The sequence below is a fragment of the Sminthopsis crassicaudata genome, chromosome 2 (genome assembly GCF_048593235.1).
Source record: "Sminthopsis crassicaudata isolate SCR6 chromosome 2, ASM4859323v1, whole genome shotgun sequence".
NCBI lineage: Eukaryota > Metazoa > Chordata > Mammalia > Dasyuromorphia > Dasyuridae > Sminthopsis > Sminthopsis crassicaudata.
The window spans coordinates 494,776,586-494,799,240 of NC_133618.1; the positions used below are offsets into that span (position 1 = coordinate 494,776,586).

General features: G+C 41.5%; 2 protein-coding genes across 10 annotated transcripts in view; one reads left to right on the plus strand and one right to left on the minus strand.

Moving 5' to 3' along the window:
* SLC12A5 (solute carrier family 12 member 5) overlaps positions 1-5,144 on the plus strand; it is a 28,732-nt gene extending 23,588 nt beyond the window's left edge. The window contains 8 exon segments of the mRNA XM_074284844.1: positions 249-443; positions 1,043-1,085; positions 1,088-1,164; positions 1,244-1,325; positions 1,328-1,439; positions 1,869-1,883; positions 2,114-2,247; positions 2,542-5,144. Of these exon segments, the coding sequence (XP_074140945.1) occupies positions 249-443; positions 1,043-1,085; positions 1,088-1,164; positions 1,244-1,325; positions 1,328-1,439; positions 1,869-1,883; positions 2,114-2,247; positions 2,542-2,633 (750 nt within the window). The 3' untranslated portion in view covers positions 2,634-5,144.
* Positions 5,145-6,447: 1,303 nt separating this feature from the next.
* Positions 6,448-22,655, minus strand: part of NCOA5 (nuclear receptor coactivator 5) — a 30,351-nt gene continuing 14,143 nt past the window's right edge. For 8 of the 9 annotated variants that reach the window (XM_074293569.1, XM_074293568.1, XM_074293573.1 and 5 more), the window contains 6 exons: positions 15,724-16,191; positions 14,870-15,006; positions 14,420-14,546; positions 13,380-13,579; positions 9,275-9,604; positions 6,448-8,418 (listed from right to left, as the gene is read on the minus strand). In XM_074293569.1, the coding sequence (XP_074149670.1) occupies positions 7,799-8,418; positions 9,275-9,604; positions 13,380-13,579; positions 14,420-14,546; positions 14,870-15,006; positions 15,724-16,191 (1,882 nt within the window). In that variant the 3' untranslated portion in view covers positions 6,448-7,798. The remainder of the gene's footprint in view (positions 8,419-9,274; positions 9,605-13,379; positions 13,580-14,419; positions 14,547-14,869; positions 15,007-15,723; positions 16,192-22,655) is intronic. The other variant, XM_074293571.1, reaches the window with a different exon arrangement.

Sequence of the window (22,655 nt, forward strand, 5' to 3'; positions counted from 1 at the left end):
TTATATGTTGCAGACATATTTTAGGGTAAAATGAAAACAGGGTTTCCTTGTGTCTTGAAATCATACCTTACAAGTGGCTCTTTTGCCCAGGAACAGGAGTTCTATTAAAAGAGCAGCAAAGACACAGTTGTTTCTACCAAGGACTCTCCCATCCTCACCAAAACAAATGAAAGATTCTTCTAGTGTACTCTGTGTGTGTGTGTGTGTGTGTGTGTGTGTGTGTGAATTTTTTGTGAGAAGAGCAGCAGGGACTTGAGCCCTCCATATGTTTTGCCCAAGAACCTAGTTCTCATCTTCATCTCCATCTTTGTCTTTCCTTTTGCATTGTTTGGCAGCATGAGAGTGACATCTCTGCCTATACCTATGAGAAGACATTGGTTATGGAACAACGATCACAGATACTCAAACAAATGCATCTGACCAAGAACGAGAGAGAGCGAGAGGTGAGGAGGTGGAGCTTGGCCCGTTAATATGGCCAGAACCATTCTGAAAGGCACGAAGACAGATGCTATTGTGCTTTTTCCTCCTTGCCGCCCTTTGGGTGTCATCAACCTTTTGCATAGTTCTAAAAATTCTAGACTCTTAAATTTCTCCTAGCTTTCTCTTCTACTACCCACATTCAAATATTCCCAATATTGCCTGGTTTCCACATTGGGCATGTAAGGTAAACAAAGTTGACCTGGACAATTGAATGGGCATAGAAGGTGTCAAGACTAGTTTGGATTCTAGGTAGCCTTGGCACACAGGATGTTGGACAGTAGGTTCTCTCCAGGTGTGAGTTATGAAGTGCTAGTATTTGACTCAATAACTGGATCATTTTGGAGTGTGAATGTAGGGTCCTACTGGAGTGGTTGATGTATGGACATTGGGTCTCTCTGGATTGCTAGTGATTTTTGTGTAATTTGTTTCCCAATGTACATATTTAGAATAATCCTTGAATGTGAGCAATGAGGGGTGTTAGTTTTTTTTTTTTTTTGTTTTGTTTTTTTTAGTTTGAGGGCTGGGCCCTGAGCATATAAACTTATCTTTGTTTAATCACCAGATACAGAGCATCACAGATGAGTCCCGAGGCTCAATCCGGAGGAAGAACCTGCTAATACTCGCCTTAGGCTCAATGTCCCTGAGGAGTCTGCAGGAGACAGTGAAGAGAAGCCAGAAGAGGAGGTAAGGAGAGGAGAGGTAGCAGGAGGCAGGCCTTATAAAGTGCGGTAGGAAGGTCACCTATGCCCCCATCTCCTACTAGGTGCAGCTGATCCATGACCAAAGTGCACCTAGCTTCCCTAGCAGCTCTCCATCCCCTGGGGAGGAGCCTGAAGGAGGAGAGCTGCTCCTGAGAAGGTGCATCTCACTTGGACTAAAGACAAGGTTGTAGCTGAGAAAAACAAAGGACCCAGCCCAGTCTCCTCCGAGGGAATCAAGGATTTCTTCAGCATGAAGCCGTATGGACAAGCCTGGGAATCTGGGAGGGGAGCAAGTTTCAGGGACTTATGGGAGGGTTGCCTCACCCTTCTTAAGTTTCACTCTTAAGAAAGACAGCTGGTTTTGGAGTCAGGAGCACTGAGTTCAAAGACTGGCTGGTGACCATGGGAAAGTCACCACCGTTCTGAGTTTTAAAAAGGGTTTGTTGTGAGACACGTGCTTTGTACAATTTAAAGTGCTATAAAGATGTGAGTTCTAAGGAGTCAGTCAAGGCAAAGAGCTGTTGAAGACAGAAAGTCTAGTGTTAGGGGATGCATTGTTTTCACTTTCTTCTCAAGGCTGGGGCTGGTGGCTTCATAAAACCTTACTCTCTCCCTGGTTCTGTTCTGACTTCTTTCCTTCTTCCCTTCTTTCTCTTCCTATTTTTTTTTTTTTTGTGCTGCCTGAAGTGAGTGGGAGAACCTGTAAGTTCTGAGAGCCCTCCCCTCGTTCTTTCTTTGACGGGTCAGGGTCCTGGCTCCCTTAACCATTCTAACACGCAGAGTGCCCAACCCGCCTCTCCCGGAGACCCCGTCCCTCTGGGGCACCCACCCTGAGTTACTGGGCCCTCACTCACTCCTGCTGTGGGGGTTGGGTGGGAAGCTCCCTCCCTGTCTCCGTTTGGACTCATGCACCGATGCCTGGGTGTCCTCAGGAACCAGTCCAACGTGAGACGAATGCACACGGCAGTGCGGCTGAATGAGGCCATCGTTAAGAAATCACAAGATGCGAAGCTGGTGCTTCTCAACATGCCCGGACCACCACGTAACCGCAAGGGCGACGAGAACTGTATCCTGTGGCCGGAGGGCCGGGGCCTGGTTTGGGAGGCGGGGCTAGGGACTTGGGGATGCTTGGGGGTCTGTCCTCAGGGATGCTCATCACAGTTCCCTTCAGTTCCCTCCGGGGCAGAGGCTTTCAGCACCAGGGACAGAGACAGGGCCGCTCGGAGCAAGCCCCGGCGACCCCTGGCGGGCAGTAACGACACCTTCCTCTCCCACAGTTCTAGGAGTGCCGGCGGAGATGGAAGGGTGGGAGGGGGAATCTGATTCTCGTTGCCTTTCTCCTTGACGATCCTGCCCACAGACATGGAGTTCCTCGAGGTCCTCACAGAGCACCTGGACCGGGTGATGCTAGTGCGTGGCGGTGGCCGTGAGGTCATCACCATTTACTCCTGAGAGAAGGGAAAGCCCTCCGGGCTCGTGGGCCCCCGCCCTGGACCACTGGATCTCCGTCTGCGCCGTCCCTCCCTGCCGCCACCGCCGTTTACATAGATTCCCTTTCCCTGCCCGCGCCCCAGCTCCCTCTCGCTGCCCAGCCCTAGGACGCAGGACTCTGACTCCAGGAGCCTCGGCTCTCCCTGAAGGACTCGCTTCCAGCTTCCCCTTGTCTGGGGCTGGGCCCCGAGAGACGGAGTGAGCCGGCCCCTGTCCCCATTTTTATATCTCTCTGCCCCTGCCCAGACTGAGGAGACACAGAATCGCCGAGGGACCAGAAAGAAGCGGCCGTGCTGCTCGCGCTGGGGAAAGCTTCACTTCCCTCGCGCTGGGCAGGCCCGGCTGGGCACGCCCTCGGCGGCGCAAGCCAGTCCCTGGGCCAGGCGTCCCCGGGTCCGAGTCTCAGCTTTTCCCTTCCTCCTTCACCCAGAGAAATCTTGGGAGTGCGCCAATAGCCAGCCAGAGCTGCGGCCTCTCCGAGCCCCTCACGGCTTCTTGAGAATCTCCGGAACCCAGAGACAGCAGTGCCGGGGGTCTGGAGCAGGGCCCTGTACATAGTGTACAGGAGACAGTCCGTGTATTTTTAACGTGACCATATTTATGTGAACAGAAGCGCAATGAACTCAACTCCTCCATGCCAGCACTGAGTTTGTCTACTCGGCTCCAACTCGGGGGCAAGGCGAGGAGGCAGAAGACAGGAAGTAACTCGGGACCTGGAGGTTGGGTTTATGTAGATCTGCAAGTGCTTAAGCCCTAAGGATTGAGGAAGTAGCTCTGGCTTCTTAGCTGTTAGGTAGTAGTGGCCACGCCGTTCCTGCTGTCCTTTTCCCTTTCACTCTTTTTTTCTCATCTCTCTGCGCCACTCAGCTTTTAACATGTTATCAGGGAAGAGAAGTCTCCAATTTTTTTTGGATTCATCTCACTGCGGATTTGAGCTTCCACTACGGCTGCAGTTGCTGGGATGTGCGCTTACTATCCTCCCCCTGCCCATCCTCACTTCCTGTGCCCTGGACCGGGGCCTGTTAGGGGTTAGAATGGAGTGCTCCATACTTGGGCAAGACCTTAGTTCCCCCTTTCCTGCCCTGGTGCCTTCACCTAGGGAGCAGTAGCCCAGGCGGTGCCGCTGGTTCTTTGCTTGTCCCCTGCCTCAACTCCGACCTCCATTTCCTTGGCTCTTGGCCAAAGACTTGCCCCGCCTGACCAGCACCACCTCCTACGTGTTCCTCCTCCGCACTCCTCCTAACCCTATTCCCATCTTCAGACACAACTCTTTCCTTCACACTCTGATTCCTTACTGGCCAAGTTTTCGGAATAAATGCCAGCGGACCTGCCCCAAGCAGATTCACGAGTATGGGATTGCTTCTTGGGAAACTGAAGGGGTAGGGGCGAGTCAGATTCCTGTCGGGAGAGGCATGCATCCAACCAACTTCTCTTTAGCTGCCAGATCTGGCCCGACTCTGTTCATTAAGTTCTCGTTGGGGGCATCCGAAACCTGTTTTAATCCCTGCCACAGTTTGGGCAGCGAGCCTCAGGGCCAAGTGCTCTCTCATCCTGCATGACTTCACTTTCTGAGGGAAGGTGGGAGGCCTGAATATGCTTTTGCCTCTGGAATTGGATTTCTTGCCCAGACACCCAAAATTGTTCTCCTCTTGGCACTTGTGCCTCATCCACATCCCTAACCACTGCACCAGCCCTATTTGTTCTCACCTGTTACCAGAGATGGAGCTGTGGTTCTGTGAGACTTGACCCTGCTAGCCACCCTTCCTCATACCTCCACCCCAGAGAGGGCCAGTTGAAGGCACTGCATCTTTTGTCTGGTTCTGCTCTTGCACACCGACTTCAGTGATTGCAGGCTTCTCTAACCCAGGAGCATCCCCAAGCTATCCCAACTCCTTTGTGAGAGTACTTTTCTCCTTTGCTTGTGTGGGAGCCAGCAGGGTCTTAGAACCTAGTTAAGACCATCTGAACACTATCTTTGACTTTACTCTCTCCTCTTTTCTCCCCTTGTCAGCCTGAGGCAGACAGAATTTAGTGGGATATGAGATGGAAGTTGGGGGAGGTGATTTGATCAGGAATGGAGATGGATTTCGACTCTCAGGTCAGATTCCACAAAATGACCAAGGAGAAGCCCCAGACAGCTTGAAAAATATGAAATCCAGGTCACTCTGGCCAAAAGCAGCCCTAGTTAGTACAGATCAGTCCTAGAAACTGCTTGACTTTTTGTCCCATGGATGGTTGGGGAAAAGGCAATGCCAACATCTATCAGAGCACCAAGCTGCACTGTCTAGTCCCAGATTCCCCAGCTGGCAAGACCTAAGATCCCAGCAGTAAGCAGCAGCCCCATGGGTTGAGTTTCTGTGGATGACAAAAAACTCAGACCCCTAAAAATCCCCTCCCTTTTCTGTGCTACATGTGCAATATATTTGTTATGAATGTTCCCACAAGTCATTCATTAAATTATCTTTATAATCACTGTAGTTTGATGTTTTATGTCCATCCAAGTGACTTTTATTCTGAGTGCAATATTTCAATAGCCTTGTAGTGACTAGTATGCTTTTGTGTTTAGAGATCTCTGTGCAGGGCAATGCAAAGAAGTTGTAAATAGGACAGGTTGCAAACCAAAACCAGAGTATTTATTATTCTTATTCTTGGGCTTGCCTTTAATTTTCTGTGCAAGTGTTTGGGTATTCAGCATTCCTTCTCAGTATTTATCTTTGTGTTTTTTGTGCCAATATAAAAAGGGAGGGGTTGGTTCTCTCTTTAATTGTTGAATGCTCCTGTTTAATGCTTTATAGCTTTTACTGTATTAATTTTTTAGACTCTTGTCTGCACAAAATGCAATAAAAAGAATTTTATTACACCCTTCATGGCCTGCAGCGTCTCAAGTTGATATTGGAAAGAAAAAGGAACAGGGCAGGAGTATTCAGGGAAACATGTTTTCTTTAAGAGTGAAGACTTTCAAAACTTATAAAATCTGAAACTCCCAGGCCTAGTTCACCTGCTTAGAGTTGAGCTTTTTTTTTTTTTTTTTTTTTTTGAGATACTTGACTACCTTTCCAGTCTAGATTCAGTTGGACAAAGAACAAAAAGCAGGAAAGAAATGAATGTGATATAGTGGAAAGAGCACTTGACTGGAAGCTGGGAGATCTGGATTGGAATTTTCACTCTAAACTAATTGTGCAGACCTAAGCAGGTCCCTTCCCCCATTCGAGCCTCAGTTTTCCTCTTTCATACGATGAAGGGACTGGACAACATCATTTTAACTCAAGATAATATTAACTGCTTTTTGAGTGGTCAGGATAAAATGGTAAAGTTATTCAGGCAGGTGAGAAATTGGGTACTGGAAACTCCTTCCGTTAATCATTACCAAAAAAAAAAAATCAAAGTCCAAAATTTTCCCAGCACACAAGGACCTAAGTAGAATCTGTATGGAATCATGTGGAAGAAACTATAGGTGAAACAAGTGTTTTAAGTGTAAAATTTAGCAGTTTGCTATCAATAGTTATTAAGAGCTTATTACTAAGTAAGCAGCTTCAGAAAAGGTTAAAAAAATTTCTGGTTATAATATCTTGCCAAAGAAAGCAGCTGACTCTGGATGGATGGGTAGATTTGTTGGTTGGGAGGCTGAAAGACGGCATTTATGGTAAAGATATTATAAAATGCAACACTTGAAGACATTTAATCGGTAATACCATTATTTGACTCCATGATGTGATATCCCAGAGGTCCATTTCAAATATTCAAGACTGAAAACCATCCAATAGGACAGACACAATTTTTGCATTTTTCTTCTTTAATTAAAAAGTAATATTCTTATCTTATTAACAACACAAGAGTTTCAAAGAGAAAAAACACTATATAACACAAACAGGTTGGAACATAAAAAAGCTGCCACCTAAGGGACCTTGAGTTTTCTAAACCAAGTTCAAACAGCTGCAGGCCCTGGCACAGCTATAGGCCCAACCTCCTGGCCCTCCCAAGCCCCAGAGACTTTGGCTCAGTGGGGTAGAATGAGCATGTCCCCAAGGAAAGAGCAGCTTCCTTTGGTGCCAACAGAGAGCAGAAGCCAGATGCTCTCCTACCAACAATTTCATTCAGGCTAAAAACTTAGGAATGGAAAGTTGGGTGTCCATACCAAGATGCACTGCAGCTGCTAGAACATCTGCCCTGCCCACAACTCCTCTCCTCCAAAAAGCAAACAAGTGGGTTGAAATGAACAGTCTGTTTCTCCAAGCTAATTGCTCAAAAAAAAAAATAATAATAATCTTTGAGAAAATGGAATTCTAGGGCCAGGTTCTAGAGTTGTATTTGCTTATGTTATAGACTCCTTACCATCCTCCACCTGATAACCACCCATGAGAAAAACTAATAGGCCAATCACAGGAGGGGGACCTGGAGATAGGCATACAATCTGGGCTAAATTGTTAGTGAGTGGAGATATTTGGTCTGTGGGGATGGTTAAGTTAAATGCAAAAACTCTGAACAGGCTGAAATGGCCTGGCTAATAAGCTTTCATGGCTACAATGTGGCCAATTCCTTTCCCAAACCCTGAGGGAAGATTTTATTAAACCTCAAATTGGTCTCTCCCTCTAGCTTTTGTCAGTGACACTGTGTCTACTCAAACCCAGTTTGCCAACTGCTTTCTTGATTCCCTCCGGAGTAGGTTTTGCAGAATATAGGTTTGCACTGTGTTAAACTGGCAAGCTTTCCTTTAAATAGTGCCTCCTCCTAAGGGGGCTAGAGGCTGTTTAAATGAGCAAAGGCAATGGCTCTGGACCATGAATAAACAAATGACATTCCAAACTAAGTGGAGCAGAAACTTATTTCAGCTGCCCTAAGGAAGGGCCAAATCCAGGTCTAGGCTTCTTCATCTCCTAAACTCAGGGAATACCCAATTGCCAACTCAGCTCAGACACCTACATCCCTAAATCTTGGAGCCTATCAAACTCTGCCCATAGGGGGAGATCAGTAACAAAGCTGGGGGTGGGAAGGAAAGGTGTGATACAGGCTCATAACACTCAATATGGATGTGGACGGAACCTTCTTGGAAAAACTCTACAAATGTGGCAAATGGGTGGAAGAGGAAGGAGTGGGGATGAAGGGAAGGTGGTATTGATAGATTATCATCAGTAATGCCTTTGGTAGGATCCCAAAGGGGGTTGGGATCGTCCCACCTGTGCTGTAGTTTGACTCACCAGGTGAGAGAGGGCAGGGCCACTCTGGATCAGGGTGTCCAGGGCTTTCTGCACACTTGGATTATCAAAGTTGATATATGTGGAGGACACTGGCCTTTGGCCAGCAACATTGCTTGCAGGTACCAGGCGACTGGAGGACTGGCCGAAGAGCCCTTGAGATGGAGCCCCGGGCCTGGGGCCTACGTTGCAGGCAGAGCCTCCCTGTCCCAAGATACTTGGAGGCTGGTTGCCTGAGGCCTGTGATCTCTGCTGAGACTGGTTGTTAGCCATGGTGGCAAAATTCTGGTTCTGTGTGCCTGCTGGGGGAGCTGTGGCAGGGGTAGGACTCGTGTTGGCCACAACAGCTGCTGCTGCAGCAGTGGCAGCACCACTATTAAAGAGGCTGAGGATTTTGGCCTGAAGCTCCTGCTGTGGGGTGGGGGCTGATGCTGGAGCTGGTGTAGCCGGAGGGAGTGCCTGACTGCTCTGGAGAGGCTGGGGGCTAGGCAGGCTGGACTGGGATTTCAGTGAAGTGCCCGAAGTCGCCCCAAGGGGTTGGCAGGAAATAGTAGCTGAAAAGACAGAAAACAAAGGACTCTAGCTCAAGTTCCAGGCAAAGGCGGGATGCCAAGAGGCAGAGGGAGGGGAAAGTGTGGAGTATACTTAACATTTATATTATTCATCTAAAAAGGTTATGGCTCAAGCTTCCCCGAAGGATTGGCCCACTTTGTTGCTTTCAGAAAGCACCCCAATTCCTACAGAAAATTACTGGAATGGGTCCAAGAAGTTGACAGACTCTATCATAGGATCAAAGGATTTAGAGTTGGCAGGGACCTTAGAAATCCTCTAAGTTCAACCTGCTCATTTTGCAGATGAAGAAAACTGAGGTCCAGAGAAGTTAAGTGACTTGTAGGAGGTCACAAAGGGAGTAAAAAATAGATTCCAAATCTAGTACTCTTTCCACTACACCATATTGTGTCTTCCAAAACATTAACTGAAGGATCAGAAATAGTGGTTATATATACCAAAGCAAACCTCTCTTTTTCATTAGGGATAGAAGTATTAGGACATTAGAAAAGGAAGGATGATTGTAAAGAGAATGGGGTTGGCAGGAAAACTATTTATACTACAACCACAATAATGGAAAGGAAAGCAACCTTGAAAGACTTCAGAACTCTGATAAATGCGGTGACCATTCATAATTTCAGAAGAACAATGGTGAAATTTCTACTTCTTGGCAAAGACAGTGGATTAGAGGTGTGAAATGAGGCATACATTTTCAGACATAGCCAATGTGTTTTGTTTTGCTTAACTATACAGGATGATCCATTACCCCTAGAATATGGGTCAGTGCCACCCTTCCCATCTGAGTCTGGAGATTAGCAATGCACTGTCAGAACGTCACCTTGGCCCTGCCGCACAGCTCACCTGGCAGAAGATCTGTGCTGCTCCTCATAAGCCGTTCCTTCCGCTCCCGTAAATAGTTAATAATCTTATCTGTTTCTTCAGCAGTGAGATACCTGTTATCAGCCAATAAATTGAGGAGGCTCTGGATGGCAGGTGGGTGGCCGCCTCTTACCCCTTCTTCCATGGGGGCTGCTGCTGCTCGTTCCCTTTCCTGCATAATGGCCTCATCTGCCATCTTGGCTGCCTGCCTGGCGATTTCCTCTCGTTCCTTCTCCCGAGATTCAGTCTTGTAGCGTTCATAGTTCCTTGCTACCAGCACCATGGCATCTGCTTGAGGCATGTTACGATGCTCTGCGAGAAAGAACGACACACGCACTTGAGCTATTTCCTCCTACTGACAGTTCTGAGTAGTTTCAGGCTGGTTTCCACTTGTCTTTCCTGACCCTAAACCAACAAGAAAATCATTATAGTGATGGGAAAGACAAAGAGCAGAGAGAGACCAGGAAATGATGAATGATAGCTTTGGTTGAGAATAGTAACTTTGCAAGAAACTGGGTTTCAATATATCTTAGGTTAAGGATTCATGGTAAAAGTCAAAATTATATAAACAAATTTCTTTTTTTTATCTCCTTAATTTCAAATAGATACACAGTTGCTCTATAAATGAGAACAAGTAGAAAGAAGGCATGCCGCCTTTTCAGGAACCAATGCAATTGTAGGGAATCAGAAGAATGTTCTGTCCTCATACTCTTTTCTTCCTTCCAACTCAGATGTCAGCCCCCTCCTGCCACTAGCCCATGAGTTGAGTCAAATGTCTGACTCCTTCCATTAGGACTAAATGTACTTTTAAGATTAAAATGTCAGCTTAACTCAGTCATTCCCTCTTATGTGGCTTTAACTGACAAGGTAAGCAGAAAGATTGTACTACTCAAATGCGACAAAAATAAAATAGTTAATGTTTCTTTAACATTTCAATTTACAAACTATTTTCTTCACGCCTATAAAGTAGCTGGCAGAGATTTAAAGTAAATTTATGTTAGGGGCCAAGTATTAGAGATAAAAACAATGCAACAAAGACCCTGCTTCCAAAGAGACACAATTTTGGACATGGTAAATATGGAAATTTGATTTGCATAATTATGCATATTTGTTAGAAGAGTTTTATCTTTTTTTTAATGAGTAAGAGGGAAGAGAAAAAAATGCTTGATAACTGAAGAAAAATAATTTCACTAAAAGAAACATATTCTGCTCTCAAGAGACTTCTGATCTACTGGAGTACAAGTACAAAAATAATTAAATACAAAGGAGAAGTTCAGACAATGTCATGGAGGGGAAAGACATATAAATCCCGTCCTCTTCACCATCATATTGTTATTCACTTTCCTTGAAATATCTTCTTTTTGTCCATTTATCTAGATTTCATCTCTCCTTAAGCCCCAGCTCTAGTTCCTACTAAGGCCTTCTCTAGTGATTCCAGTTAATATCAATGTCTCTTTTGTCTGTATAATAGCAGTACTAAAGCACTATGTTAGGGTGGGATGGGGAATGAGGAAGTAGAGTTTAAATGATCCCTGCCCTCATTGAACTTAGTTTTGTAGAAGACAACAAAACAGATACTATATAATATTATATAATCCAAAGAATTAAAGTTATTAGTACCTGGAAGAATCAAGGAAGGCTGAGGCCAAAGAGATTAAATGTTTTGACTAAAAATCACATAGCTAATATTAGGGCTCGGATTCAAATCTAGGGCTCTTCTTACTACATGTTATTATTCAATTGTTTCCAGCATTTCCGACTCTTTGTGATCCTATTGTTTTTTTTTGGCAAAGAGACTGAAGTCATTTACCATTTCCTTCTCCAGCTCATTTTATAGAATAGAAAACTGAAGCAAACAGGGTCAAGTGAGTTGCCCAGGATCACATAATTAGTAACTGACTGATGCTATACTTGAACTTAGGTTTTGAGTTTAGGCCCAGTAATCTATCTACTGTATTACCCAGCTGCCCATGCTATCTCTCTCTCTCTTTTTTAAAATAGTTTTTATTTACCAGATATATGCATGGGTAATTTTACAACACTGACAATTGCCAAACCTTTTGTTCTAATTTTCCCCTCCTTCCCCCCAGATGGCAGGTTGACCAATACATGTTCAATATGTTAAAGTGTAAATGAAATACAATACATGTATACATGTCCAAACAGTTGTATTGCTGTACAAAAAGAATCAGACTTTGAAACAGTATACAATTAGTGAAGGAAATCCAAAATGCAGGTGGACAAAATTAGAGGGATTAGGAATTCTATGTAGTGGTTCATAGTCATCTCCTAGAGTTCTTTTGCGGTATAGCTGATTTTCTTCATTACTGGTCTACTGGAACTGATTTGGTTCATCTCATTGTTGAAGAGGGCCACGTCCCAGAATTGATCATCATAAAGTATTGTTGTTGAAGAATATAATAATCTCCTGATCCTGCTCATTTCACTCAGCCTCAGTTCATGTAAGTCTCTCCAGGACTTTCTGAAATCATCCTGTTGGTCATTTCTTACAGAACAGTAATATTCCATAATATTCTTATACCACAATTTATTCAGCCATTCTCCAATTGATGGGCAGCCACTCAGTTTCCAGTTTCTGGCCACTTCAAAGAGGGCTGCCACAAACATTCTTGCACATACAGGTCCCTTTCCCTTCTTTAAGATCTCTCTGGGATATAAGCCCAGTAATAACACTGCTGAATCAAAGGATATGCACAGTTTGCTAATGTTTTGAGCATAGTTCCAAATTGCTCTCCAGAATGGCTGGATGTATTCACAATTCCACCAACAATGTATCAGTGTCCCAGTTTTCCCACATCCCCTTCAACATTCTGCATTATCTTTCTCTGTCATTCTAGCCAATCTGACAGGTGTGTAGTGGTATCTCAGACTTGTCTTAATTTGCATTTCACTGAGTAATAATGACTTGGAGCATCTTTTCATATGGCTAGAAATAGTTTCAATTTCTTCATCTGAGAATTGTCTGTTCATATCCTTTGACCATTTATCAATTGGAGAATGGCTTGACAATTAGAGTCAGTTCTCTATATATTTTGGAAATGAGGCCTTTATCAGAATCTTTGACTGTAAAAATGTTTTCCCAGTTTATTGTTTCCCTTCTAATCTTATCTGCATTAGTTTTGTTTGTACAAAAACTTTTCAATTTGATATAATCAAAGTTTTCTACTTTGTGATCAATAATGACCTCTAGTTCTTCTTTGGATATAAATTCATTCCTCTTTCACAGGTCTGAGAGGTAAACTATCCTATGTTCCTCTAATTTATTTATAATCTCATTCTTTATGTCTAGGTCATGAACCCCCATGCTATCTCTTAAATATAATCCTATACATTATGATGATTATCCAAGTAAGGAATAAAGTATCCAATCAGCTGAATTCCTTCCTGGAGATGCAATCCTGTGAATTACTGGCAAAAATAAAAATATTCTGAAGGGAAGGAGAAGAATTTTGATTGTTTCAAATCTGACATTTTTATGATGCACTAGTCAAAACCATAAAATGTCAGATTTAAAAGAAAGAATATCAGCATACATAAAATATCAAAGGCCCTTCTAATGAAATTCTTTCATTAGAGAAGGAAAAAAAGTAGGCAAGAGAAGGATGTGATTTGTCCACAGTAAAAAATTAAGTGGAAGAGCTGAAATTAGAGCTGGGCCCCAGATCTCTTGATTCCTAGTCCAGGGTTCTTTGAATTACTATTAAAGACCATGGAGACTGGGTATGATGAGTCCACACTGAAGAAGTAAGGCCCAGTTTACCAAGACAGCTGAGATTGATATTGTTCCTTTACTCTTCTATTTATATCATCTAAATGACTAGAGAACCTATAGTTGCTCTTATTCCAAATATATCATGTAATTACCTAGAAAACCACTAAATCCAGGGCCTTGCTGGTCATATTTCAGAACTGGACATTTTAATTATCATTGTCTCTTAAGTTCCTTTCCCTTCTACTCCTGATCGGGACTGTCAGTGTCTAGGGAGGAATGCAGGATAAGGAATAGAGGGATAAAAGAAGTCATTCTGGCTGTGACTGACCTCTAACTTCTAACTAGTAGCCATACCTTGTGGAGTACCAAACATGATATTGACTGTACAGGAGCGATGAACTTGGTGCTGCTGGGTGATGACAATGGCAAAAGGAGATCCCCCCCTGCCAACATCCTCCAGGGCCTGTGTCAGTGACATCTCTGTGTTGAGGAAAATTAGGTCTACCACCATGCCTAGGTCTCGAACTTTCCTCCCCACGGACTCAGCATAATCTCTGGAAATAACCATGGCCTTAGTTAGTATATACTCCTAGTCTACAAATTTATAAAGACTTTGCTCTTGAATTGGTGCTAATTTCTACTTTACTCTCTATGCAAACCATGTGAATTTTTTTTAGTGGAAAAGAGCTTTAAAGGCCCATCTAGTTGGACTTTCTTACTTTACAAAAAGGGAAATGAAGATTGTCACAAAATGAATTAGAGGCAGAGCTGAGATCCAAGGCTCTCAGCTCCTACTCTACCTTCCATGCACAGTTTTTTCTCATCAAAAGAGAACTGTTTACACTTTAAAAAGTGAACATCTTTTAATAGTGTGGCATTGAATCTTCCTGCTGCTCATTGTCTCTACATCTCCTTCTCTTTGTCACTGTTTTGGAAGAAGTTTTTTAATTTCAAACTATAAGGCAATATATGAAGTTATTCTCTAGGTATTTCATGAAAAACAACATGGCAATGACCAAATCTATAACCCATCATGCTCTTTTCTTTCAGCCCCACAGCAGATATTCAGCCTTTTGATGAGCAGAATGTTAAAAAGAGATGAGCACGGCACAGCAGTGAAGCCTCTTGCTGAAGACTAGCAGCTTTGCAAGGTCGTAGCCCTTTACAAATAGTCTTTGTTCTCTGCCAAGCTCCGTGATGGATGCCCTGTGAGCTCAGGATGTACTGCCTCAGCAGTGTGGTAGAATGTGTTAGGGAGCTCAGGATTGGCACATCATTACCAGTACCTATATAACCCCTGTGCATTATGGCCCTACATTGAAGGAGTTTAGATTTCCTCCTAACATTCAAGTAACTGATTTATACATAAAAGACATCTCCATAGGACCTCTTACTTTGTCTGCTTGTTGACCACGATCACAGAGCAATCTACAGGCCTTTCAGCATCAAACCGCCTTTGGATTTCTTCAAAATACTGACGATATAGTTCTTCTCTACGCCGCTCTTCACGCTTTAGACGCTCTGTAAAGACAGAGTCAAAGAAAAGCTGAAGAAGGACCACTAAGAGCCAGTTATGCTTAAATTTTTAAAAAACCACTTCCTTTCTCAACTTCACATAGGTCTAAAAACAGACTCTTAAGTTACTTGTAGCCAGACGTAGACATCTTTGTACAATGTGTTCCAAACACCTAAAAATACATTGATGTCCCTCTCCTCTTTTCTCTCATACCCTCAATAAATATTTGTTAAATTTGTAATGCTGAACTACTATCATCATTTCATGTTACTTCATCAACCTAAAATGGGATAGGAACAAATTTTATAAAATAAAACCGATACTCAACCTTTAGAACGGGACTGACTTTCTGGGCCTGGAGGAGTTCGCCCATCAAAGTGGTCTCTGTAACGATCAAAATAAGTGTCATCCTTCCTTCTGTAATATTCTTCCATGCGCAGATAACGGTCATATACTTCTTCTCTCCTACAAAGTAAATAAATATTCACTGAAAGTTAAGTAAACAAAAAGGAGTAGCTGGGACACTGCTGGGTTTTTTAAAAGCAGTCTTATTTGATCATACATAGCTCACAGTTCTCTGACAAAGCAAAGAGAGAATGTAATGCCCATAAGGACTGTGTGGCTCTCTAAGAGAGATATTTAGAAGGTGCAAAGGCAGAGAACATTGGACTTGGAAGTCAAGAAGACCCGAGTTCAAATTAGCTATGTGATGTTGGGCAAGTCATTTAGTCTATTTGCCTCATTTTCCACATCTGTAAAATGGGGATAATAATATCTATCTCCCAGGTTGCTGTGACAATTGAATGAGATGTTTGCAATGCTTCTGGCAAACCTTAAAGCACTATTATTTATCTGTGCCATAGTCTTCTTCACTAAAAAGCAGCAATATAGATGTTCACTCTTTAAACTACTTACTTTCTACAATATAATAAATTCCTTCAATGAAAATAATACTTTTCACACATAAAAATAAACATGTTTTATTTCAGCCACAATGAATATTTACTGAATGCCCAACACTATAAGGGGCAGTTCCTTACAATAAGCACATTATGTAAAAAGAAATATCTTTATCCTCATCTTATTTCTGGTTCGAAGAATGCAAAGGCATATGTATATTGCTCTCCTTAGGATTTATATATAGAGTAGATCTTACCAGTATCATACAAAATTGCCACATACCTATTAAAGACAGGATCTCGTGAATCCCTCACATCTTGATATCTGTCATACATAGGGTCTCGTGGGGCATCTCGAATATTACGCAGATCTCTCATATCCCTGGGATCTCTCAGCTCTCGAGGATCTCCAAGGTCCCTGAGATCTCTTATATCCCGAGGATCCCGCATGTCTCTGGCATCTCTGGGATCCCTCATATCTCTGGGATCTCTAGGGTCCCTCATGTCTCTGGGATCCCGCATGTCTCTAGAATCCCTGGGGTCCCGCATGTCTCTAGAATCCCTGGGGTCCCGCATGTCTCTAGAATCCCTGGGGTCCCGCATGTCTCTGGCATCCCTGGGGTCCCGCATGTCTCTGGAGTCTCGGGCATCTCGGCCATTCCTGCCATCCCTGGGTTCTCTCCTTGGGCTGCCTCGAACTGGGGACCGATCCCGTCTTGCATCCCGACCATCTCCAAAACCATATGGATCCCTGTGGGGAAGGGAGCAGGAAAGTACTGTGATGAAAAAGACAGCAATGACCCTTCAACTCTTATATACCTAGTATAGCCAAACTGACACTACCCAATAAAGTCTACTCTCCAAATCAGAGCAAACAGACAAGAGTAGCTAGGACACTGCTGGATTTTTAAAGACAGTCTCCCCATTTGATCATATATAGTCCAAACAATTCTGACAAAGCAAAGAAAAAAATGTCCATAGGAAGGATTATATGGCTATCCAGTAAGAGCCTCACCAAGGAACTAGAAAGGGTCAAAGTGATTTAAAAAAAGACTCACAATGACCAAATAATGAATTTTTATTAAAGAATATTATGCCTAACAGGCAGATCATGAAAAACCATTTTCGTGAATGATGACTGTCTTCAAGCTTTTAGAAAATTATGGTTAAAATGTTTGCCAGCACAATCAAGTTTAAATTAAACGAAAATGGACAGCAAAGTATTAATAGATTTACAAATACAATTCTCTAGATTATTGTAAGGTGACAAACATAAATATATGTACTGACTTATTTATAATTTGTGCTGCTTTCAGGTAAAGATTTATATGGAGTACTAATCTTTATGAATTGATTAATATTTATCACATCACAGAGATCATTAGGCGACTCCAAAGGGTTTTAAAAAGAAGATATTTTCCCTTGGATATGCCATCACTGTCTTAAATGTAACACATCTAAAACTTAATTCATTATCTCAAATCTTCTCCCTTTTAGATTTTTCCATTTCATTGTCATTAGTCTCTCATTCACCAAGGCTCAAGTTTCTGTATGATGTTTGTCTTTCCCATTTCACATTATTACCTAAACTGATGATTCTTTCCTTTATGATCTCTTTCTTATCCATCTTCCCTTTGCCTCTCCACTGCCATCAATCTAGTTAAGATTATTTTTCATGGCTACACTACTGCAGCTACACTACTGCCCCAACTTCTTAATTACTTGAATTAGTTTTTGTTCAAACTATTCTGCTCACTGTTCAAAAATAATGCACTCCCCCTGTGCCTTTTTACTCAGGCTGTTTCCCTTGTCTGGGATAATCTCTACCCCCTTTCCTTTCAATAATATTCTCTATTTATTTAATTGCTGTTTTTCCCTTTCAAGGCCAACCTCAAAACTTACCTTCTTCTACAACCCAGTCATTACTAATGTCTTCCTCTTCTGAATTTGTATAGTAAGATGATGGTATTTAATCTTCATACCACTTATGGATAGCCTAATATGAATGCTTATATTGTCATCTTTTTATATATGAGTACTACCTTATGCAGTGGTAAGCCTCTCAAAGGCAAGAATGTCACATTTCTTTCTATCCCTAGCACATAATTTGGCAGTTACTTTAAAATGTTTTCTGATAATAGTTTGGCAATTTCATTCCAATGACATGGACTACAGAGCAAAAGTAGCTTAAAATACCAAATGAGATTCTAAGATAACCACCGGTCATCCATATATTTTGAGATGTGCTAGTATTTCTATATTACCTGTTAATGCAAAAATAATAATGGAATATTAGGATATTTAAATGAGAAAGAGTAAACATCCATCCATCCATCCATCCATCCATCCATCCATCCATCCATCTAAAGTTTCTTGCCCCATGACAACTTTCAATCAGACATGTTTTATCAGGAAGCCCTCACATTGTGCTGTGTGGTACTGATGAAGAACAAAATATAGGCAAACACTCATGGCCCAGTGGGAAGAAGCAATTGCAGAGTGTTTTGAAGTCATTATGGATTGGCGGATAAGCCCACCCTGGGGAGTGTTTGAAAGCAGTCATTAGAGTTGGCAACAGCTCTAAGTGTTCTTAGCTGGCTCTCAGGACTCAGAGAGATCACTAACCTGACAGACCACAGACCACAGACCACAGATACACATATCCAACACATACAGAGCCAGCCAGCCAAACAATCAGGTTTAAGGCTGAAAAAGACCTGGGGGAAGGGAAAGATTTTCATGTTTTCACAGTACAACTGCAAATAACTTTAGGAAGAAGAAAAAATTTCATGTTAAAATTTCTTTATCTTGATTCCAAGGAAATGCCTCACTTACCTGTTAGGTCTCCTTCTCTGGAGGCTGACTTTTAGCCTAGATTCCCAAATAATGGGTTCAGGCTTCCAGTTTATGACAGATAAGACCTCCCCTTAGCACAAGAGCTTTTTAAAGTCCATCTGAAACAACCCTCTAATGCTTGCCTCAATTATTTGCTGAATAAAAAGGCAGAAAAGTTAATAGTCACAGCAGAAAGATAGGAAAAGAAAAGGAATAGTAGGGGGTAATGGAAGGGAAGATATTACTCTAAAATGAAAAGGCAAGTCATTTTCTTTCCTTTGGAAGATGAGTAGCATGTAAGATTGCTCTTTGTATGGAGACAAAAAAGCTTTAGGTTCACTTTAAAACCCAAACAAAAAAACCCAATCCAGAACAAAATGGCCCCTGCTGCCACCCCCTACATCTTACTCAAAACAAGAACACTGATAACAATAAGAAAACTACAATGTGAAGGATTCAAAATGCCACCAGAATAAAATCTTCTGTGTGCGAGACTTGACTTTAGATATCAAGTGGTTCAAAAACAGGTTTCTTAAGCATAATAAGGTTCACAACATCATCCCATGACACTAGAGGTGTTTCAGTAAAAGAAACAAATGCATCACCTCTTCAGGTACCAGGTTATTAGAGGGTAAAGAGAGACCAGTGATTACAGTTGAAACCTACAAACCAGATATAGGCAGGTTAAAAAAAAAAAAGCACTTTCAAAATAATGCCCCAAATTCCCTACTATTCAAAAGAAAACAAACACTTTTTACCCAAGGGGAGCTGTTATGTCCATCATGGAAGACTGAAATGGATATGAGAAATCCAAGCTGCCAGTCTAAGCTGTGCCTTTTTGAAGTGGTATATTTTCCATTCCATTTTGCATTTTCCATTCAGGTGCCTAAAGGCCAATAATAGCACTGAGTGACGAATCTGGAAATACTATATGGATCTTTTTTTTGTTGTTGAGAAATGAATTGATGTTTCAGAATTAGGATACTGAGATAAGGCCTTGTATATCATATCCAGAATGGTTGGTTTCTAGTTCTTCATTCTTTTGAAAGGAGGGAGAAAGGCCAAAGTCAATGTCTTCTTTATTACTTCTTACTGCTTACCATCTTATATGTTCCTTTGTTTTGGGAAACTAGTTTTTCCTTTCCTGTTCTATTCCCGAGAGAATTCTCCATCTGTTATTCGAGTTTCTGCTCCGTCACATATAAATGCAGTTTCCAGAATGGTTGTCTTCTGTGTGAAAGCTTGGTTATTTGCCACAATGTTGCATGGCTCTATTAAAATACAGATTTGTACATGATTTGAGGAAAGGGAACATGATTTTTTTTTTTTTCCTAAGTACCTTTCTATGTTGCAGATCAAGTCACAAGTATGCTGGTTTTCTCTCTGGGGAGAAAACTATGTCTTCCTCCAGGCAATAATTTAAAATATTTTTTTCTCTCAGCTGGATTCATCATTCCGGACATAGATGGCATTCACTGAGGATTGATTGCTTTATCAAAGTATTACAGGACAGAGGACAACACACCAGAAGTAAAGAAACATGAAGACTACCTATAGATATGGCTGCCTCACATCAAGGAGCTGGTGGTAATAAAACATAGCAAGAGCTTCATCAGCTGGTGCTCTGTGAAAAATAATTTCAAGAGCTCCACGATCCTTGATGATGGATTCAACATGTTTTCCAAAAGTGAAGTGAGATGAAGTAGTGGAATGGAAAAAATTTAGGATAACTTTCTTCAGATCATATGAAAATGCTTGAAAAATACGGAGGGTTCCTGATATCATTAAAGTCCTTGCTTTTGCTTTGCATTTTCAGGGAGTTAGTGCTTCATCCTTAGAGTTTAGCATCACTATTTGACACCTTATCACTCATGATAAGATGTGCTAAATCCCAAATGGAAACCAAATGGCCTAGATCTGTAAGAGCCCAATGATTCAGTGATGACTGGTCTCTGACTTTAATTTATTCCAAAGCAGAATCCCTCATATAGAGTGGAATCATCTGAATTGTACCTTCCCAGTCCAGATGATTAGAACACACCTCAACAGAGGTCAATATGTACCTATGACTCACTCAGGAAATATTAATAAAAAGACAAGCTAGCAGATGTCCAGCCCATGTTAGACATTTTAAGCGGCGACAATCCTGTGAAAACTTTTGTAATTACCAGAATCACTTTTATCATTTTCAAGAAAACAAAATAACATTACAAAAAAAGATTCTTTGACACTTAAATATAATTTTCTTATTAAAAATGAGAAAGAATGAAGGCCTAACCTAAACAAATACTCTTGTTCAGCAGAAGCAGCAAATGGCACACCATTTTTATTATGGTAGAAATTAGTAAACAAGGAGAAGGAATCCTGAGGCACATAAAATCTATGTGAGCATTAATTCTACCCATTAATATTTCAATGTCTTCAGTGATGACTTGGCTTTGGTTGGAAGAAGACATTTGAAGCAAGGATGGTACCTAATACCTCCAAGAGAAGTGACAAAATCCTTTGCAAGATTAACCACACACTAGAAATATTACTATAAAGTTCTGTCCAGAACTTTTATCTTAGAAATAATGACAAAAATACTGACCCAATTATTCAGAAGTTCTATTTTGAATACATTCTTTTATCTGTTTAGCTTTAGGGATCAAATTATTAATTATAAGAGAAGCTTTTTTCTTTCATATTAGCATTCACTTTTTCTTTTTAGATATGTTCAGAAAGGATTCTTGGTGAATAAACATATTTCTCTTTTTTTTTTTTTTTGCAGCAAATCAGCATGACTGTTTAAAAATGCATCATGTTATGACAGCCTGCTGGGAAACCCAGTGAGCAACATATTACCAAGAGGAAGACTGATTCTTAATGGAATCTGAATTAGCCCAGTTGTCCCTACTGTTTACTGTAATAAAACAGCAGGCTAATTCCTATTGTTATGTCACCCCCCCAAAACTCATCTAAAACTCATTTCTTAAGAAGGTGACATTAGAAGAAATATAGTGGTGATTTACATGGATGAACTCTTACATTTGGTAAGAGCACAAGGGTTCATTTTAAAAGGCAGTTTCTAAATAACATTGCTTATGTTTTTGGTTATTTTAATAAGATGTAAAACTATTTCCCCTCTACTTTGGTACACTTAAAACTAGGACAAAACATCTGTAGGTAGGGAGTCATATCTCCCTGTGACACAAGGTGACTACTCTCTGCAGTATAATCAGTGATATTAAAAGGAGGAAAGTGCATTTCCTCCATAAGCCACTCAGGTCAAAGAACTTAAGTTGTACCAATTAGCATTTCTTAAAAAATGGATAAATATCATATCCACTTTCAATTTATGTAACAACTACATATTCAGCTTCCCCCTGAACTCTTTAGTTTTATCATATACAGATCGGATATATTCTATATCCACTAGTATGCCAGAGAAAAACAAAAAAACACAGGCCTCTTTTTCCATGTTTAGTTGTGCTATGAAATACAGCAGGAAGTACAGATGTGCCCACTTAACATGTGCAGCACAACTGCAGAGAGGTATGAAGTAAAGAGAATAGACATAAAAATTGAATTTATTAATGTTCAGCTGAGGTTTTGCAGGGTCTCAGAATGCCTAAAAGTTTACTTGTGCTCCTAAAAAACAGAGAAAGGCTATATAGTATACAGGCCTTTGATTCATTCATTCACAAGCATTTGCTAAGTGCCTCTATACACTAGATGCTAATTTTAATGTACTGGCGATATAAAGAAAAAAATAAAAAAGTTTCTGTTTTCAAGGAACTTACATTGAATGGAATTAACTAAGACAGAACAACAAAAATACATACAAAGTAATTCCTGGGGGAGAACACTAGCAATTTGGGATAAGGGTAAGTGTCTTAAAGAGGTGGAATCTTAGTTGAGTTTTGAAGGAAGCTAGAAATTCAACAAAATAGAGTTGAGAAAGGAATGCATTCATTCTTGACAAAGAGAACTATCTTTGCAAAGGCATAAGAACAGGTCCTTGTTAATCAAGGGTAACCAAACAGGTTAGATTGACCAGAACATAGGAGATATGAAGGCTGAAGCCATGCTATGAAAGATTTTAATGTTAATAGAATTTTTTTTCAGCCTAGAAGGAAGTTGGAGTCATTGGAGCTTCTTGAATAGAATACTGACATGACCTAACTTGTGCTAACATTACTTTGGTAACAGAGGGCAGATTGGAAAGGGGAGAGAAAAAAGGTTGGGAGATTAGTTAAGAGACTACTGTAATAGGTCAGGGGAGAGGGGACAGGGAACTGAACTAGGTTGGTAGTTCCATGCTTGAAGAGAAATGGGAGAGAACGGGAGAAATGCAAGTGAGGTTAAGGATAAAGAATTTACCAGAAATGGCAATAGCAT